Below are 20,813 nucleotides of genomic sequence, written 5' to 3'. Positions count from 1 at the left end.
TAGAAGAATTATAACATTTCAAGAACTTCCTTATTATTTATATATTTTAATAAGATTTTATTATTATTTGTCATGTAAGGAAAATTATTTAGTTTAAATAAAAAATAATAATATAGATTAATAAAGAAAATTAATTTTTTAAGTTAGAAAAAAGAAAATGGAATATTTTATAACAAGAATACTTAACTTATTTTTATTTAGTTATAATTAATATAATTATAAAGAATATTTAATTAAACAAAAAATGATGGCAATAATTTTCTCAATTTAGAGAGGATGGAAATAACAAATGTCACCCACTTCCCATTGTTGGAAGAGGGCAGCGTCTCTTTATATAGCAAAACACTCTAATTCTTGTAATCTCGAAATTCTACAAACCACTCGTTATGCTCTGCAGATCCCTAAATTAAACTCTCATCTTTTCAAGTGGGATGAAGAAGATTCACACAAATAAAAAACAAAAAAAGTTTTAAAAAAATTTGGAATTCCCAAATCCAAGGCCATCCATCCAATCAAAATTAGAATTTCAGAAGATAATTATGAGACTTGTTTTTTATGAGACTTGTTTTAGTCTTCCCATCGGCCACTTGAATTTCTTCCTTTCATGGACTTTTCTGTTCTCTCTCTTATTGCAGTGACCATCCAGATCCTCCTAGTTTGATAGATTTTCCATTATATTCTACTGTCAGGCTTATCTCTCTTTAGCTGTTAATTCGTTTTTAAGTAAAAATCCCTTCTTTAATCTTTTTCTTTTTTTCTTTTTTCTTTTTTATCTGTAAATCTGTATGCCCGAAAGTGGCCACCATCATCACCATTCAGCAACCCATCCCTGCAAGAAACAAGAAGATTTCTATAATACAGCGAGGATAAAGTGCCTTAAGAGCAGTTTCTTTCTTCACTTTTCTTGTCTTGAACAGTATTCCTCAAGAATCCCAGTTTCTGAAACCCTAAGCCTAACGTTTTTCTGAAGCATGAACTAGAACATTTCGTCCTCCTTTTAAGGAAATAGGACAAAGAAGAGTAGAGTGTGCTTGTTTCCTTTGAGATTTTGCATAAATGTCACATTTAGATGATCCTCCCTCCACTCCTGGAAAATTCAAGGTGGAGAAGTCCCCCTATTTTCATAGGGTTCGATGGCATTCCTCTCTCGCGAAGCTCACATTTTGGTCTTTCGTGTTCTTTGGTCTGATCTTTATCTTTTTTTCCCGATCGCCTCCATCGGAGTCGCTGCCTTCAGATCCATCTCGCCGTTCCCTGAGAACGAGCGGGTGGGGTGGTTCCGCATGGGAGAAACGGCTTCGTTCTTCTGCGAAAGTGAGGTCTCGAAATGGGATATCAGTGCTGGTCACCGGAGCCGCAGGATTTGTCGGAACCCATGTCTTGGCAGCTCTCAAACGCAGGGGTGATGGTGTGCTTGGCCTTGACAATTTCAACGATTACTATGATCCTTCTCTGAAACGTGCTCGCCAAGCTCTTTTAGAACGCAACGGTGTGTACATTGTAGAAGGTGATATCAACGATTCAGCGCTTCTTAAGAAGCTATTCGAGGTTGTACCATTTACCCATGTGATGCATCTGGCTGCTCAAGCTGGTGTGAGGTATGCAATGGAAAATCCTGGATCCTATGTGCATAGTAATGTTGCAGGTTTTGTCAATCTACTTGAAGTTTGTAAATCAGTGAACCCTCAACCTGCTATAGTGTGGGCATCATCTAGCTCTGTTTATGGGCTTAATACGAAGGTACCCTTCTCGGAAAGAGATAGAACTGACCAGCCTGCTAGCCTGTATGCTGCAACTAAGAAGGCTGGGGAAGAAATTGCTCATACATATAATCATATATATGGCCTTTCCTTGACAGGATTGCGATTCTTTACTGTCTACGGACCTTGGGGTAGGCCTGATATGGCCTACTTCTTTTTCACAAGAGATATTTTGAAAGGGAAGTCGATTTCCATATTTGAAGCTCCTAATCATGGCACAGTTGCACGGGATTTTACATACATTGATGACATTGTGAGGGGTTGCTTGGGAGCATTGGATACTGCAGAGAAGAGCACGGGAAGTGGTGGGAAGAAGAGAGGCCCGGCTCAATTGAGGGTTTTCAATTTAGGGAATACTTCACCTGTGCCAGTTACAGAACTTGTGAGCATTTTGGAGAGGCTCTTGAAGGTGAAGGCGAAGCGAAACATAATGAAGCTGCCACGAAATGGTGATGTGCAGTTTACTCATGCGAACATTAGCTTGGCTCAGAGAGAGCTGGGTTATAAGCCTTCTACTGATATACAGACTGGTTTGAAGAAATTTGTTCGGTGGCACCTCAATTACTATTCTGGTGGGAAGAAAGCTGCTGGTTGATGGTTTCTTTTAGCTGTGTGTGGTAGGAACATTGAATTCTTGTTCACTGTGATTTTTGTGATTGCCCTTTAGTGTTTGTCTTCGTTGCACGATCATACCGTATCTGGCATGTCTCGATGATGCCATGTGAGGGGGAATATTGTTTCTTACACTGAAGAAGTTTTGTCATTGGTGGAGATCATTTCTGGCCACTGTAACCAATATCAAACAAACTATTCTTCTCTCATTCTTTTTCCAGAATGTAATTGTTTTAGTTTCAGAAATGTAGCATTTATGAGTGATGGAGCGTATTCTGATTGGTGGCAGTGTATAATTCTTATGAAAACTTAATAAAATAGCACACTGAAGTTTGATTCTTGTTTTCTGACTGATTTAAACATGTATTTTTCTTGCATTAATAACTTTTTTCCTGTATTAATTTTCTTGTAATATTTTTTCTAACATGTTGAAGTTGACTCTGCCTCTTCTCCTTGAACTGCTAGCTCATTTCTTTGTATTAATTTCTATGTCTGATGTTGGAGGAAACATCTATAACATGTCTTTTTCATTTAAAAAGACTAATAGTGGAAACATCTTTTAGGAATCGTATTGCTCTCCTCCCCTTGATGATACATTTAGGCTGTGGTTTCTTGCTATTTTCATTTACGTGTTTTGGTTATTATATGGTGGAATTTATGCAAGTGTGTGCAGATTCCTTGAAGTCCAGTTCTAAAAGGGATTGTTCGCGCCCTTCTGGCCTATTGGTTGAAGAATCATTTCTAAATTCTTTTCTTCGTATGAGTGACAATTGAAGTTGGTGAACTTCATATCTCTACAGTGGAATTTTGTTATATAATAAATAAATAAATAATATTAGTTAAACGGTTAATAGGTTGTTAGGATAGTTACTTAAGGGTGTTAGGTATGGGCTATAAAAGGACATCAAAAAGACCATTGTAATGAGTTTTAGAAAATCAGTTTTGAAAATAATAGTCTTGAGTTCCCTGTTTCTATCTTCCTCTCTCTAGTCTCTTTCTCTCTTTGTTTTCTCTATCTTCTCTCTTTCCTTCCCTTTTCTCTAATTCATATGCATCAGTGGTATCAGAGCCGGTCATCCTCGGCCATAGTACACCATTCATTCCAAGAATATGAGGATGAGCACTGGATGTGGCTTTGTCAGCGGGGGATTGTGAAAGAATTCAATGAATTCTTTGACTGCCACACCATCAAGTTAAAATTACAAGAAAAATATTTGGTTTCTGCGCATGTGGCTGGGCTTAAACCAGAACTTGTAGAACCAGTGCGTCTCTTCAAACCAAGAACGATGCAAGAAGCTAGAAGTCTTGCCAGAATGCAAGAAATCATGCTAATAAGTCAGATAGAAAAGAAGGAACAGGCACTTTGAGATAACTATGGGTCACAAGAGTTTAAGATTGAGCAAGAAACCTCTATTTATAAAAAAGATAAGGGGTCTTGTTCATTTACGTCCCAAGAAATATGTGACAAGGTCAACAATCCTTAGTGCATGATGCTAACATCGTGAAAGGGCTCCAGTGTATTCTTGACGTCAAGCAAGGTAATTTCAAGGAGACTCGAGGTAGGCTGAAGTCATCCGTTTCAAACAGTCACTCCGCCTTTACATCTTGAAGCTGATATGAGTCGAGCTGTTCAGGAAGTTTCGAAACAATAGTTTAGTCAAGTTGCAGAGTTTTTCTCATCCTGGGTCCCTCATGATCATAGGCTTTTAACCTCATCTACTCTTGGTTTTCCATAGTTGCTGCAGCTGTCTTCTTGGTTTCATCTATCATGGCCTTTGCATACTTCCTTAGCATTGCCTGTCTTTATTTCTTCATCGCTATCCCTATTTCATTTGGATACCCAGAAGTCTTTGCGAAGTGAGGGCTATGTCCAAGCTCCAAGAAAAAGAGAGTACACAAGAATGAGAAATACAGAAGTTTTCAAGAAAGAAAGAGTTTCTTGTTTTTTCTACTCAGAGAATCACATGGATGCATGTTTTAGGTGTTGAAAAGTCAGACACTTACCTAGCTCACGTGGGTTGGTTAATATGGTGGTGGTATGATATTCTCAAGTCTAGAAAAAAAACAGAGAGAGAGGAAGGAATAGTCAGAATCTGTATTGGGTTAGACCTAAAAGGCCCAATACCCATTGTCTGATGGATTCATGTGCCTATAGACCTATCTCCTATGCATTCACTTTAAATAAGGCTAGAAACACCTTCAGTCAATTTACTTGTCTTCTTCAAGATTACAAATGAGTTTTTGGGGATTTTTAAATTTTTATACTTGACCTTTGAGGGCAAGGGTCTTTTGGGGAGGGAGTAATAAATAAATAAATAATACTAGTTAAAGGGTTAATAGGTTGTTAGGATAGTTACTTAAGGGTGTTAGGTATGGGCTATAAAAGGACACCAAAAAGACCGTTGTAATGAGTTCTGGAAAATCAGTTTTGAAAATAATAGTCTTGAGTTCCTTGTTTCTATCTTCCTCTCTCTAGTCTCTTTCTCTCTTTGTTTTCTCTATCTTCTCTCTTTCATTCCCTTTTCTCTAATTCTTATGCATCAACTTTGCTGGCAATTTCGGAACTTCATCTTCACCTCTATATATGTAAATATAATGAGGCTTCTTTATTGTACGTTTCCTATTTCTGTACAAGTTTTGAAAACACGTGGAAGCATTGAGGTGTTCTGTTGAAAACATCCTTGTTGCCTGATTTGGTTCTTTGGAAGTTTTCGGTACTTGCATGTTATCGATTGCTATACTATCACATTAAATAAACGGAGTTATGAGATCATAAGTAGGTACTAATATGATTCATTCAACTCTACAATGAGGTGAAGGCCACTTGCGCCATGGCGCAACTATTATGTATCGAGGCGCGCACCTACTGTCATGATAGCAGCATCTCACTTTGCCATCTGATGTTCGATTTGAGCGGTTCAAGTGTTCATATGAAACTCTTTGAGCCCTCTACCTGATGGCACCGGTCTCATACTCAAAAAATCATTCGTTAAAAAGATGGATACTCGAATCCAAAATGGTTTATTTTCACCTCAAAACACACATAAAGGTGTCTAAGTCGCAATGTCAAAAGCCATTAGTCCCAAAGACACTTTGATTATCTCAAATGGACCACACACAAAATGACAATTTATTTATGTCACACAAATAAGCAATCACACTTAAAATGACCACCAAACCCTCACTTGACAATAACACAAAGGGGTGGATTAAATTTAACACACATTTCAATTTGGTTATTTTGGTACATAAATCACTTCAATTATATCACTTGCAATTGTAACTTGGCTAAGCACACACGACATCAACCCTAGACCAAGATACACAAATTTATCACAAATTCATATAAGTAAATATTCCAAAATAATTTCATGTTCCTAAATTGGCATTATGTATTGACAATATTCATTACAATACCCAAAAAGAGAAAAGGAAAGAGCTATATGACTATGCTCTTCAATCTTTAGATGCCTTTTCCTTTCCCTTACCCCTATCAGAGCCCTCACCTATAAAATATAGCCACAGGGTGAGATAAACATCTAAATAATAGAATAATTGACTCCCATTAATTAACATGCATAACCATTAGGGAGTAAAGCTATTAAACACCAAAATATACTTTTGCATATTATAACATACTTTTTTTCATCAACACAAATCATTTACCACTGGCATGATCATTCTACCATCCGAGCCTCCATATCACTCCAACTGAAACCATAGGCTCTTGAACCAAGTGCACATCCACAATCATCTGAGCTCACCTTTGGTGGTAGGATAACCCAGCCAAAGGTGTCCTATCCCACTTTCGGACTATAGTCTTCCCCTATCACACACAAATTGGGATGTTGTTACTCTAACACTGCATCATTGATGTTAAGAAGCATCACTCTCCAATGCTGTATCCCATATAGATACTAAGGAGACAATCTCCAACACCGTGCTTCACTAGGCACTAAGGAGATACATGCTATATGGACTTCTACTATTCCTTCCTATGGGTGAACTCCCACCCCCTAACATGATCATACTCAAATAACCACACATTTCACACCTTTATAAGGAATCACTAATTTTCACAGAAGAACTCAAATTTTTTTATCATTTTGAAAGTAGTTTCTAATGTATGAGAAAATCTTCTTTCACAATATGCCAAACTTTCAAAACACAAGTAAACACATACATTTATCTACTTACAAACAGTTAAGTAATATAATAAACCAGTGTAAATTATTCTGTTGCCTCAAGCCTTTGTCACACAAAAGAGTTATCGTGGCTTAACGTTAGCTTCATGTAACATCCTAAAACTTCAAATCTAGAAAAATGGATTAATTAAGGGATAAATTAGTTAAAAATATGATTAATTTATTTAATTATATTTTTGGGTGGCTAATTGGATTTTTGGGTCATAATTGGCTCTAAATTGAGATAGGATGAAAGTCGGATTAAGTCGGGAGGCATCGGGGGGAGCAAAATCAAGTTGTTGCTCGCTGCACCGTGAGCCGTAGCTTGCATGGCGTGCACTGCGGTGCATGGCACAGCAGGTAACTTAAATTTTTGGGAATCATCAAAAATGGATAGTTTTTGGGGTGGAAAACCTAGAGCACGAAGGGGGAAACTTTGGGCACTGCTAGGGCATCAATTTAAAAGGATTTTGAAGATCATTTGAGCCTCCAAACTCTTGGGTAAGTTTCCTAACCTTTTCCTCTACCTTTTCATTTCATTTTTCATGGGATTTGGAAGAGTGAGAATTTGGTCTGATTGGATTAAGCCATGAGTTAATGTTTTGAAGGTTTCTATTGACTCTAAAGGTTTAATATAGGTTTATTGATCTTAGATATATGGTAACATGAAACTACTTTCTTGTTTAGTGGAAGGTGGATCAAGCCCCAACTTAATCATGGGGTTTTGAAGTGTGATAAGTTGTGATATTGAGTTTTATGTTCTCATAGAGTAGAAGGAGGCTTAAAGGGATTGTGTGAGCAAATTGTAATCTTAACAAGCCTCTTTCTTAAGAATATGAGTGAAAAGTGAGAGAATTGGGAGGTTATTGGTAGCTAATAGTGCTTGTGTTAATTGAAAATTAACATACAGTACTTGTTGATGTAGATTATGGTATGGGAACACTTACTTTGACACAAGAAGAAATTTAGTACCACGGGTAACCCTTTTAGTAACAAAAGGGTTGAGGTAACTAGATAATTTGCATTGTTTATTACCTTGTATAAGTTATTCTTAAGTTGCTTTTCTATGATTTGTTGAGTATATATGTATAAATTCTTTAAAGGTTAACTATTTTAGAAAAAGTGGAGTATTGGTTTGTAAAATTTTATATTTTTAAAGTAAATGGAAAGATTTAGTTATATTTGTTTGGAAAGTTGTTTATACATGGTCAAGTAGAGATATGTAGTGAAATGTGGCATATTAGAGGGTGGGAGGTCACCCTAGTGGAGATAGTGAAGATTAAGTCCATATGGCATTACTAGCACCTCGGGACGCCAGGTGCAACATTTACTCTCTTAGTGCCCGAAAATGGGTGCAGTGTTGGAGACTTACTCTCCTTAGTACCCAAAAGGGTGCGAAGTTGGAGACTATGCTCCTTAGCATCCGTAGGATGCGGTGTTGGAGTAACGACACCCCAATTACTTATAATAAGGGGAAATAGTAGTTCGGAAGTGGTTTAGGACACCTTGGCCGGGTAGTCCTACCATGGATGGTGAGTTTAGGGACCATACATGTGGTTTGGTTTTGTGTAATAGCCTACTGGTTCGGTCGGGAGTATTGGATGAACGGATGGTTTGGGATCATGCATGCAAATTTGTGGTGATATTATATGATGTGATTATGTTACTTATTTTAATGCTTGTTTATAACTTGGCATGTTAATCAATAATGTAGATTATCTTAGTTAATGATATTTTTATCTCATCCCGTGGATTATCATTTTATAGGTGCTACCAGTGAGACTGAGCTAGGAAGGGAATCGGGCAGGGGCTAGCATACCTGCTACACTCTTTGTAAAGCCCGATTTTAGTTTAAGTGGTGTACATAAACTTGTTATATGATATTATATGTTGCCAACTAGGAATGCATATCATTTGGATTAGTTGCACTTGTTTCATACTATATTATTGTGTATTTTAGCCTAATATTGTATATGAGGTGAATATGTGGTAATTTTTGTGATGATGGGCTAAAATGCTAACACAAGTACAAGGAATGTTTTATCTATGTGGTGAAAATGTGTTTGTAATGTATTATATGGCAATAGAGGCCAAATAGCATAATGATGTTGATTTGGTATTTTGGCCATATTGGGCAAAATGGCCATCGAGTGGCTAAATTTTGTGTTTGGTAAGTTTTTGTGTGTTTGATTGGTCACTCAAGTGTATTTTGGTTCATTGGACTTGGTTTAAACCTTACAATGGGTTAATGGTATAAGTTATGAGTTTTGGGTACTTGATGGTTGAAAATTTCTTTGAAAAATGGACTTTTGCATCCGAGTGTCTAAAATTTTCATACGGTGTCGGATTGTAATGAAAGCACCATTAGTTAGCTTATTAAATAAGCTTCGCGTGGGCGCTTGAATCACTCCAATCGAACATCGTATGTGAAAATGGCGTGCGTTTGAAGTTCGTCCAGAAAAGCTATCATGACAACATTGCTATCATGGATAGATGCGCCGCGGCACATTTCGCGCAAGCCGCGGTGCATGGTACAGTAAGTAAACTTGGCTTTTTGTGCCACATGCCACGGCACACGGACTACGAGCCGTGGCGTAAGGACCAAAACACTTAAAAATGACATTTTTGGCCCTGTTTTAAAGTGGTTTGCTTCCCAAAAACTTTTCCATGCTTCAAATGCCTATTTAAAACATTAAGTTTGAGCTCAAACTATTAATTTAAAGGTTTTTTTATGGGATCCTAATTATTTCACAATTATTTTTAAAAGTTTATTAATTTAAACCTTTATATGGATAATGCGAGCTTAGGAGCAATCCTTGCTCCTAATTTTGATTGTTTGTTGTGAGTGTGGTGAATTTTGATAATGTTAAGGTGGACATTACACTTCACACATTCTATACGTATGAGGTAGCTTGAGCAACACTCAATCTACACAATCAAGTGACAATTGTCAATTATCACTTTGGATATACCCCGAATTTTCTAAGTTCTAAGTGCCAATAACACTCAATTTTTTTATCTAACCATACCAACCATTTCAAAACACTCTAATCATCCTATTAAACATCCCAACACACTAAACTCAACATCCAATTCCCTAAATTGTCTCAAAATCTCTAGATTATGTTTAGGGTTCGTCCAAACCCTCAACAAAAATTCCAACTCACCATAAAACTCATAAACCTAAGCTTAGAGGTTTAGTTTAACTCCCTAAGACCTTAAATAAACCAATGGGTTTAGTCTAAACCCAGGAGAATCGATCAAGGCTCCTATTGTCCCATCGGTCTAGATTTTTGCATAAAAGAGGGAGAAGAGGGAATGTGAAACTTATCCAATAGTGATTCAAGCTCTAATTACTCCCAACGTGGCCTAGGGATCATGCCCTAGTAGACCATGAGCTCCTCTCCATCGCTCTCTCGTTTTCCTTCTTTCTCCCTTTTATTTCTAGTATATTTTTACAAACTGATAAGTGCTGATTTTGTACATGCGTTGCGGCGTATGGCACAGAAAATCCCACCAAAATTTAAACTCTCTTTTGTACCATGACCTGCTCAAACATCGACTTAGCCCTCTTTTAAGGCTGTCTAAGGATCCAAAAACTATATTAGTCTCCCATAAACCTCATTAATCAATAATTTATTTAAATTGACTAAATTATCCTTGGAAATACTGATAATTACTAATTAGGGAACTTAAGATGTTACAATTCTCTCCCCCCTTTCAGGAATTTTGCCCCAAAAATTTAAAATCCCAGACAAACACATATCTATGGAAATAATTGGAGATATAACTGCCTTATTTTGTCCTCAATCTCCCAAGTCATATCACTGAGAGCTATACCCTTCCAAAAGACATTCACCAATTGAATAGTCTTATTCCTCAATTATTAATCTTTCATATCCACAATCTGCTCTGGTTCAGCTCGATAGGTCAAGTTTTCTTGAAGTTCCACCTCTTCCGACTTAATAACATGAGAAGGATTTGGTTGATACTTCTCAAGCTGACTCACATGGAACACAACATGAACACTTGATAAACTCAGCGGTAAGGCAATTCAATAGGCAACAGGTCCCAACTTTTCTAAAATCTCAAAGGGACCAATAAACCTGGGAGTCAATTTGTTAGCCTTTATTGGTCTCTCAATGCCAGTCATTGGCATGACCCTTAAAAACACATGATCACTCACAAGAATTCCAACTGTCTTCTACGCCAATCTACTAGCTCTTTTATCGACTCTAGGCTGTCAACAACTTTTGCTTAATTAACTGAATCTTCTGGCTGGTTTGGTCTACCAAATTTAGACCTAACAAACTTCTCTCACTCAATTCTGTCCAATAAAGAGGCGATCAACATCTTCTTCCATATAATTCCTTACACGAAGCCATTCCAATGCTAGAATAAAAACTATTGTTGTAAGTGAACTCCGCTAATAATATATGTGTATCCTAACTGCCTCTCAACTCTAAGGTACAAGCTCATAACAAATCCTCGAGTGTTTGGATAGTTCTCTTAGTCTAGCCATCCGTCTGTGGATGATAGGCCATGCTAAATCTTAACTTAGTGCCCATTGCTCTCTGCAATGCTCTCCAAAAGTTCAATGTGAACCTCGGATCACAGTTAGAGACAATGTCTTTCGACACCCTATGAAGTCTCACTATCTCATTTACATAGACCTCTACATACTTCTCAAGTGAATAGGTAGTCTTCACTGCCAAGAAGTATGCTGACTTCATCAACTGATCTATAATTACCCATATTGTGTCATAGCTCGCTTGAGTTCTAGGCAATCTAGTGACAAAATCCATTTATATACTGTCCTATTTTCACTTTGGGATCTCTAGTGGGTGCAACACACCACCAGGCCTCTAGTGCTCAATTTTGACTTTTTGACATGTCAGACACCTAGCCACAAACTCTATCACCTCTTTCTTCATTCCTAACCACCACCATATTTGTTTTATATCCTAATACATCTTGGTGACACTAGGGTGAATAGTATACTCACTGTGGTGTGCTTCCTCTAAGATCATCTTCCTTATCTCCTTATCACTCGGTACGTAAATTTAATTTCGATAAGTCATATATCCATCATCATTGAATCTAAATTCTGTAGGTCTCCTCTCTTCAATATCCTCACGGATTCCTAGCAAGTATTCATCCTCAAACTGAGCAGTTTGCAACTCTTTCCCAAATTCATTGGTTATGACCATAGAATGCACATTGTATAACATCATCTGTGATGCTTTCCTCTTAGTATCTAGGAAAGTCTCAAGTAGTGGATACTCTTGGATCATCATATGAGCAACATGCACCGTTCTCCTACTTAGCGCGTCTGCCACCACATTGGCTTCACCCGGATAGTACTTAATCTTGAAATTGTAGTCCTTGAGAAATTCCATCCATTTGTGTTGCCTCATGTTCAGTTCCTTTTGATCCATTAAATACTTCAAACTCTTGTGGTCACTAAATACTTCAAACACAGACCTATAGAGATAGTGTCGCCAAATTTTTAAGGCAAAAACCGCTACTACTAACTCCAAATCATGAGTCAAGTAATTCTCCTCATGCGGTCGTAATTGTCTTAAAGCATAACCAGCAACTCGCTTATCTTGCATTAAAACACACCCTAAACCCTTCAATGATGCATATATATAAACCACATATGGTAATCAAGGATCAGGAATAATCAGTACTAGAGTAGATGTTAGTTTCCTCTTTAACTCTTGAAATGCCGACTCATACTTATCGATCCACACATACGGCTGATCCTTTCGAGTCAACTTAGTTAATGGAGACATAATTTGTGAGAGTCCCTGAATGAATCATTGATAATAGCCTACTAATTCTAAGAAGCTTCTGATCTCTATCACAGAGGTAGGCGGTTCCCATTTCAAAACAGCATCCACCTTGTGTGGATCCACAATAATCCCTTCTACCGACACTATGTGACCAAAGAATCTCACTTCCCTCAGCCAAAACTCACATTTGCTAAGTTTGGCATACAATTTATTATCCTTTAAAAGTTATAGGACAGTATGAAGATGCTCTGCATGCTCTTCCTGTCGTACCCGAAAATGCGACGCGCACAGCGCGAGAGCAGAGGTTCCGGCCTTTGGAAGGAAGACAGGAGAAATGGGAGTCGCCACCAAGATTTTGAGGGAAATCTTGGGAAATCGTTTAAAGGTGGATAAGGGTGGTCTGCGAAATCAGAGAATAGGTTCGGGAGTCGGTTGAGTGTGAGGAAAGTGTTAGGCACCCCACAACACCCGTTCGTGAGAACGGTTACCTGAAGTTTGTTGTGCTAAATTAATATGGTTTTAAAGTTATTTTAATCATCCCTTTTTTATTCATGTATTTGATATAAAAATGATAACAATTAAGCGAGAAATATTTATTTATTTATGGGAAGGACTTGACTCAGAATCTGGCTCTGAGACCTACGTACCCTGTGATAGGGATCAAAGTCCACGTAGTTCGGGCTTGGTAATTGTTTATGGATGAAAATATATTATTTTTTTTAAAGAGAAATTAATTAAAAATAGCTCACCATTTTGCAAATAAAACAAATTTCTGAAATTTTGATATGTGTGTTTTAAATTGCAAAAAGTGATTTAATTTCAATTATTTTCTCATTTTTTGAATTTTTGGAATAAAGAGATAAAAGAGTTTAAAATTATTTTTCTTTTATGTTTTATGATTAGAAATTTAATCGCAGTACCTGCAGAACCTTATTGGTTTATACGGTAATGCAATTATTTTTTATATCTGTGAAGATTTCAAAATCTCTCACGATAAAAGAATTAAATTTATTTATATGTTAGTAATAATTTATTCAAGCATGCATGTATATGTTTTTAGAGAATTTGTAATCATCATACCTGCAAAGCCTTATTGGCTTTTATGGTAATACGATTATCCTAGAGGTCTATGGATATTCAAAAATCTCATATGACCAAAAGATTTAATGCATCAATTTAATTAATTAATTTTGTTTAAAAAAATTAATTATTTATGAAATTTATTCATCTATTTATTTTATAAGTTAATGACCACAACATTTGCAAAGACTTATTATCCTTCATAATGAGGCAATTAAGCTGAATATCTATGGAGATTTTCTAATCTCTCACGATACCATTTAAATATTTTAATTGATTGTATTTGTGAAATTATAAGAACAAATTCCTTCATTTAACCACACATTTAAAATCTTCATATGAAAATGATATCATGTAAAATCAAAATTTATCTTCAAGAATTTATCCATTATTAAATGAAAATTAAACACAAAATAAAAAAAATAGAAATCAAATTTAAATTAATTAATATTCTTTCATGCCAAAATACAAACTTGAATCTTCTTATCATTTAGCTCAACAATAAATTTTTGTTCAAAATGTTAGAATATATATATAAAAAAAAATCATGCAAAAGTATTATAACTAAATCAACCATATTTGTAAAGCATATAAACACATGTTAGAGCATATTTAAGGTATGTAACATTATTGTTTAGGGAAATTAAATGCAATGATATAAAGCTACTTTCTCTTCAAATATTTTCTTAGATATTTCCAATCCATGCTTAAACTCTCAAAATTTCCAAATTTCCTTATTTTAAACATAAGTAGTTATCATTAAAGGTCCCTATGATGACAGAAATTTAGACACACATTTGTTGCAAGAGTTTAGAACCAATGAGGCAATGTTGCATGAGTTTAGAACCGATGAAACCAAAACGAGTATGGCGTACCAGTGTCAGCTCTGGCTTCGTCTCAGCGTAGATCTAGCTTCATCTCAGTGCATGTAAGAATTTACACGTCCTTCATCTGATAAGCCACCGCCGGTGCTTGCTCTGTTTCTGCATTTCCTCTCTCAGCTTTCTCTCCTTCTCGTCTCAGTTTTCTCTCCATTTTCTCCTGTTTTTCTTAGCCAAAACAGCTTCTCTGTCTGTCTCTCTTTTTTCTTTTAGTTTCTCTTCTCTCCGTTTCTGCCTTCCTCCTCCAGTTGTTTTTACTCTGTTTCTGTCTTCTATTTTCTCGTCCGCCTGGCCGAGTTTCTCTGTTTATGTGTCTTCACCGTCTCTACTTCTCGTTTCACGTCCTTCTCTTCTTCTTTTGCTCTCTTTTTATCTCAGTTCTTCAGTCTCTCTCACGGACTCCTTCTCGTCTTGTTTTGCCTCTTTCTCTCAGTCTCGGTTCTTCTGCATTTTTCTCCCTCGGTCCTTCCCTGTTTTCCAGCCAAAACTGACGCCTCTCCCTCTCAGCCTCTACTTCATGTTCGACCTTATATAGAGAATGGAAGAGTTGAATCATTACTCTCCCACTCTGCTTTAACTCTTTTTCCTTCTTTCTCGTTGCGTCGGCGTCTCCTTTCTTTTCTTCTGATTTCTCTATTTTCAGACCCTGTCACTGTTCATCCATATTTTCTGTTCATGTTTCTGGTTTTCTTCGCCTCGGGTCTTCTCCCTCGTGTATGTTCTCCTTCTTTCTTCCTCTGTTCTGCATTTTCACCTGGATTTCTGTTGCTGCTCTGATCTTCTTTTTTTTTTTTGTTTATCTCTTCTGTCTCCCTCTCTCTGCATTTTGTTTTTATGGTTGCTCTCCATGCTTCCCGGTAGCATGCTTCGTGTGCAAGCTTTAGTCTCTATTTTTTTTACTTTTTTTCTTTGCTACTGCTCTCTCTTCTTTTTCGTACGTGTGCCCTCTTACTCTGCCTCTAACTTCTACTACGTTCCTGCTGTGCGTGTGTTCTCTATGTCTGTCCGGTCTGTCTCGCGTGTGTGTGTGTTCTCTGTGTCTGTATGATCTCGCGTCTGTGTGTGTGCTTCCTTCTTTTTTTTTGTTTTATCACGTCTCCTCTGATCCTGCTGAAAAGGCTTGAGTCTTTTGGTTATGTGTGTATGCTTCCTTCACTTATCTGGTGTTTCTGCAATGAAGGACTAGAATGGATGGTTAAACGCTGGTTCCAGCGTTTAACCCACACACACACGTTCCAGTGTTTATCCTTCGGTTTACACACACACAAACACACAACACATGTTCCAGTGTTTATCTTTCAGTTTACACACACACACACACACACACACACGTTCTAGTGTTTATCCTTCGGTTTACACACACACAAAAACACACACAAACACGTGTATGTATAAATATATTATATATTTAATCACAATTTTTAGTTGTTTATTTATATATATATATATATATATATTTTGAAAAATAATCCTTAAAGGATTGAATTTTCATTTTTTCATATTTATTATACTTTTAGTTGTTTTTTTTATGAGCTAAAGAAATAAAATCCTAATTAGCAGATTATAATATTAAACCCTATTAATTAAAGTGTTTTTTTTCTTTATTTTGAAAATATAATCCTAAAATGGATTAAATTTTATTTTTATTTTTTTCTTATTATTTTTTGGTTATTTATTATTAAATTTTAAAAAAAAATGCTCGGACAAAATACGGTGTTCACAGTTGCCCCTCTTTACTTGTTTCTTATGTAAGCATATGAAAAGGTGTATTTTTAAATTCTTACATAAGCAGCAAGTAAAGATAGAACATGTATTTTGGCTAGCCATGAAATACCTATGAAAAGACTTAATTGCCCCTGACACGACAAGATATGATTAAATGCACGACTGTTGGGTAATAAACACAATGATGATTTTGATTTGATTTTTTTTAAAACAATGTGATGAGGTGATGTGATGCAAATGAGAATGATTAACTGACATAGAAAGATGCCGTAAACCAATGACCATGACTCAGACTAAATATGTGTTGGCTAGATGCTTATATCCATTTGCTTTTCTAAGTGAGGATTTTATGAGATAACATTCTTATGAATGAAGAAAGAAACATATGCTTGATCATCTACTCAAGAATACCTTTCTCTATAAGGTACTGAGCGGTAAGGAAGTGCCTATCCATGTAGGACTTTTGGTGGGTGCCTATCTTTCAGGGCTTTGAACAGTAAGGAAGTGCCTAGTCATGTAGGGCTTTTGGTAAGTGCCTGTCTTTACAGGCTTTGAACGGTAAGGAAGTGCCTAGCCATGTAGGGCTTTTGGTGAGTGCCTGTCTTTACAGGGCTTTGAACGGTAAGGAAGTGCCTAGCCATGTAGGGCTTTTTGAGTGCTGTCTTTACAGGGCTTTGAACAGTAAGGAAGTGCCTAGCCATGTAGGGCTTTTGGTGAGTGCCTGTCTTTACAGGGCTTTGAACGGTAAGGAAGTGCCTAGCCACGTAGGGCTTTTGGTGAGTGCCTGTCTTTACAGGGCTTTGAACGGTAAGGAAGTGCTAGCCATGTAGGGCTTTTGGTGAGTGCCTGTCTTTACAGGGCTTTGAACGGTAAGGAAGTTCCTAGACATGTAGGGCTTTTGGTGAGTGCCTGTCTTTACAGGGCTTTGAACGGTAAGGAAGTGGCTAGCCACGTAGGGCTTTTGGTGAGTGCCTGTCTTTACAGGGCTTTAAACGGTAAGGAAGTTCCTAGACATGTAGGGCTTTTGGTGAGTGCCTGTCTTTACAGGGCTTTGAACGGTAAGGAAGTGCCTAGCCATGTAGGGCTTTTGGTGAGTGCCTGTCTTTACAGGGCTTTGAACAGTAAGAAAGTGCCTAGCCACGTAGGGCTTTTAGTGAGTGCCTGTCTTTACAGGGCTTTGAGTTATAAATTGATATACTATTTGCAATGATAATTTTATTATGTATCCTCTCTCTTTCACTTCCTTCTTTCATCATTTTTTTTCTTGTTTTTCCTTATTATTATTTTTTTGTTTTTATTAAATTTCTTGTAAATAAATAATAATAATAATAATGACAATAATAAAAACGGTACTAACATATGCCCTCATGCTAGGTAGAAGATATCATTGCTTTATGTAATCGTTTCGTTTAACCAATTCATTCTCAAGATTTAGTGGCAACACATAGGATAGGTGGATAAAGGAATTTAGTGCAAATTGAAGAAGGTACGTGCCTTTGATTTCATCCAACATCCCAAGAATAGAACCTTTATTATTGAAACTTGTGAGAATAAGGGAGAGAGTCTTGTATCACATGTAAAAAGTATAATATAAAGTGTTGTGTCTCTAATAAAGTTGATTTTACAAACAAGAAAGAATGCAATAAGGATCATGTAAGTAAGAGATTATACTTCATGAAAAGCTAGTTTATCGACTGAATAAACTATTTGGAGTCACAAGAAAGAGAGAAATTTAATAGGAGGAATCTCAAAGGAATAATAAAAAGAATCAGGATGAAAGAAGTTTCTTCAGTGGATCCTTTACAACATTTGCAACAAACTTCTATGTCACTATGAATATACGTAGTAAGAATTGATTATATGAAGCATCTGTCCACCACATTCCAGCAAAACACCAGTCTTTCAAACCCCTTAATACAATATTTCAGTTTGCCATAGATTTGCTTAGACCTCCCTTCTTTTGCCTTATCTTTTGCCTAGGTGCCCTTTCCGGGTTTCCAACCTAGCAGGCATCTTTGCTTGATCTCTCTCTCTCGCTCTTTTTTTTTGCCTAGGTGCCCTTTTCAGGTTTTCAACCTAGCAAGCATCTTTATTTGATCTTTTTTTTGTTTTGTTTTGTTTTTTGCCTTAACTCTTGCCTAAGTTACCTTTTCCGGTTTTCAACCTAGCAGGTACTTTAGCTTCAAGCAAAATATCTCTTCACAGCATCCAAATTTATAGGTTTTGACAATTCTTGTCCCTCCATATCTACCAAAATAAGGGCACCTCCTGAAAAGGCTTGCTTCACAATATAAGGGCCTTCGTATGAAGGAGCCCATTTACCTTGGCAATCTTCTTGATTCGGGAGGATTTTTTTCAAGACTAGGTCCCCTGGCTTAAATTCTCTTAGACGCAGCTTATTATTAAAAGCCTTTGCCATCCTCTTTTGGTATAATTGTCCATGACATATGGCTAATCACTTCTCTTCGATCATGTTCAATTGTTCAAATCGAGTTTTAATCCATTCATCTTCTTCTAACACGAATTCTATGATTACCCTTAATGAGGGTATCTCTACTTTAATTGGAGTCACAGCTTCCATGCCATATACCAACGAGTATGGTGTTACCCCAATTGACACACAAATAGTTGTGTGATACCCATAAAGAGCATAGGGAAGCATCTCATGCCAATCCTTATATGTGATTGTCATCTTTCCAATAATCTTCTTAATATTTTTATTAGCTGCCTCAACCGCCCCATTCATTTGAGGTTGATAAGGTGCCGAGTTATGGTGTTTAATCTTGAACTGTCCACACAACTTCTGAACTTCTATCCTATTCAAATTAAGCGCATTATCTGTAATAATCCGTTTTGGTAGGCCATATCTACAGATAATGTTCGTTTTCAAAAACCTAAGGAAAGCTTTCTGGGTAATGCTAGCAAAAGAAGCAGCCTCTATCCACTTTGTGAAATAATCGATAGCTATAAGGATGAAACGGTGCCTATTTGAGGCCTTAGGATTGATTGGACCAATAACATCAAGTCCCCATAAAGAGAAAGGCCAGGGGGTCACAAGGTTATGAAGCGGTTGAGGTGGGGCGTGTATTCGATCAGCATAAATTTGGCATTTATAACACTTTTTGACATATTCAATGCAATCTCTTTCTATAGTTAGCCAAAAATAACCCTATCTCTGAACTTGTTTGGCCATAGTATGGCCATTAGCATGGGTTCCGCATATTCCTTCATGAACCTCTTCTAAAATTTTTCGTGCATCCCCTGAGTCAACACACCGAAGCAATGTACCATCAAAAGTTCTTTTATATAGTACATCCCCACTAAGGAAGAAATTCATTGCCATACATCGGATAGTCTTCTTATCATTTTCCATTGCCTCCAAAGGGTATTCTCCGCTTTTTACATATTTTTTTATATCATGAAACCATGGATGTGCCTTCATTTCATTTTCAATATTCAAGCAATATACAGGATTAATTTTAGCCTCAATCCTAATTGGTTGACCGTGAATTCCACAATCCAACTTAACCATGACAGCTAGTGTTGCTAAAGCATCTGCAAATTGATTCTTATCATGAGATAAGTGGTGGAATCTCACTTTGTCAAATTTATTAATCAACTGGGTGAGATATTTTTGATATGGGACTAACTTGGAATCCTTAGTCTGCCACTCGCCAGTTGCTTGATAAATAACAAGAGCGGAATCTCCAAAAACATCAAGTTCCTTAATGCCTAATGTCACGGCAGCTTGTAAGCCATTTAAACATGCTTCATATTCAGCTATGTTGTTGGTGCAGTCAAAGCCTAATTTGATGGCTAATGGGAATTGTCTGCCCCTAGGGATATCAACACTGCTCCTAATCCATTTCCATAAATGTTCGCTGCCCCATCAAAATACATCTTCTATTTCTCTTCCCCTCGTTCTTCCTCTTCTGCCACAAGAACATCCTTGCCTGGGAATTGAAAATTTATAGGTTGGTATTCCTCCATAGGATTTGCTACCAAATAATCCGCAATGATACTTCCTTTAATTGACTTGCAAGTCATGTATTTCACATCATATTCCGAGAGTATTACCTGCCACTTAGAAATTCGACCTGACACATGAGGACTCTCAAAAATATATTTATTGAATCCATTCGTGAAATCAACCATGTGGTATAATACAACATGTATTGCCTTAGTCATCGAGTAACCCATACTAAACCACAACATGTCTTTTCAATTAGTGAATAGCGTGATTCACAATCAGTGAATGTTTTGCTCAAATAATAAACTGCCTTTTCCTTTTTGCCGGCTTCATCAAGTTGTCCCAGCATTGCACCTATAGATGTAGGTCTTATGGTTAAGTAAAGAATCAAAGGCCAACCAGGTGTTGGGGTACTAATAGTGGAGGGTTCAATAAATAATCCTTAATCTTATCAAAAGCTTGCTAACAATGTTCATCCCACGTGTCAGTGTGACTTTTTTGTAATAATTTAAAAAGTGGCTCACAAGTAGCAGTTAGATTGGCTATGAATCTGGATATATAATTCAGGTGCCGTAAAAAACTACGAACCTCTTTCTCTGTTTGTAGCGGCCTCATGTCGCAAATTGCTTTGACCTTGTCAAGATCTACCTCTATACCCTTCTTATTGACAATAAAACCTAACAATTTTCTCGATGAGGCTCCAAATACGCATTTATTAGGGTTTAACCTGAGCTTGTATTTACGCAAGCGTTCAAATAATTTTCAAAGAACTGCTACATGGCTTTCATCTTCAGCAGACTTAG

The 20,813-nt window shown here is 36.9% G+C and overlaps 2 protein-coding genes across 2 annotated transcripts; one reads left to right on the top strand and one right to left on the bottom strand.

Moving 5' to 3' along the window:
- The first annotated feature begins 586 nt into the window (after positions 1-586).
- On the top strand, positions 587-2,712 carry LOC129288633 (UDP-glucuronate 4-epimerase 3). The gene has a single exon (XM_054925304.1). It carries the CDS (start codon positions 1,057-1,059, stop codon positions 2,353-2,355), a length of 1,299 nt encoding a protein of 432 aa, XP_054781279.1. The 5' UTR covers positions 587-1,056; the 3' UTR covers positions 2,356-2,712.
- Positions 2,713-19,209: 16,497 nt separating this feature from the next.
- LOC129289183 (uncharacterized) lies at positions 19,210-20,146 on the bottom strand. The gene is made up of 2 exons (XM_054925989.1): positions 20,118-20,146; positions 19,210-19,897 (listed from the first exon to the last, which is right to left on the bottom strand). Exons 1-2 carry the CDS (start codon positions 20,144-20,146, stop codon positions 19,210-19,212), a joined length of 717 nt encoding a protein of 238 aa, XP_054781964.1.
- Between the last annotated feature and the right edge of the window lie 667 nt (positions 20,147-20,813).

This window comes from Prosopis cineraria, unplaced genomic scaffold (assembly GCF_029017545.1).
Source record: "Prosopis cineraria cultivar Desert tree isolate PC_DT_omini unplaced genomic scaffold, ASM2901754v1 PC12, whole genome shotgun sequence".
NCBI lineage: Eukaryota > Viridiplantae > Streptophyta > Magnoliopsida > Fabales > Fabaceae > Prosopis > Prosopis cineraria.
This window is presented reverse-complemented; position numbering and strand designations above follow the sequence as displayed.

Coding starts and splice junctions, on each gene's coding strand:
- LOC129288633 (XM_054925304.1), top strand. CDS start 1,057: ATGTCACATTTAGATGATCCTCCCTCCACTCCTGGAAAATTCAAGGTG.
- LOC129289183 (XM_054925989.1), bottom strand. CDS start 20,146: ATGTGTCAGGTCGAATTTCTAAGTGGCAG. Junction 19,898..20,117: donor GTCGAATTTCTAAGTGGCAG/GTAATACTCTCG, acceptor GAAATGGATTAG/GAGCAGTGTTGATATCCCTA.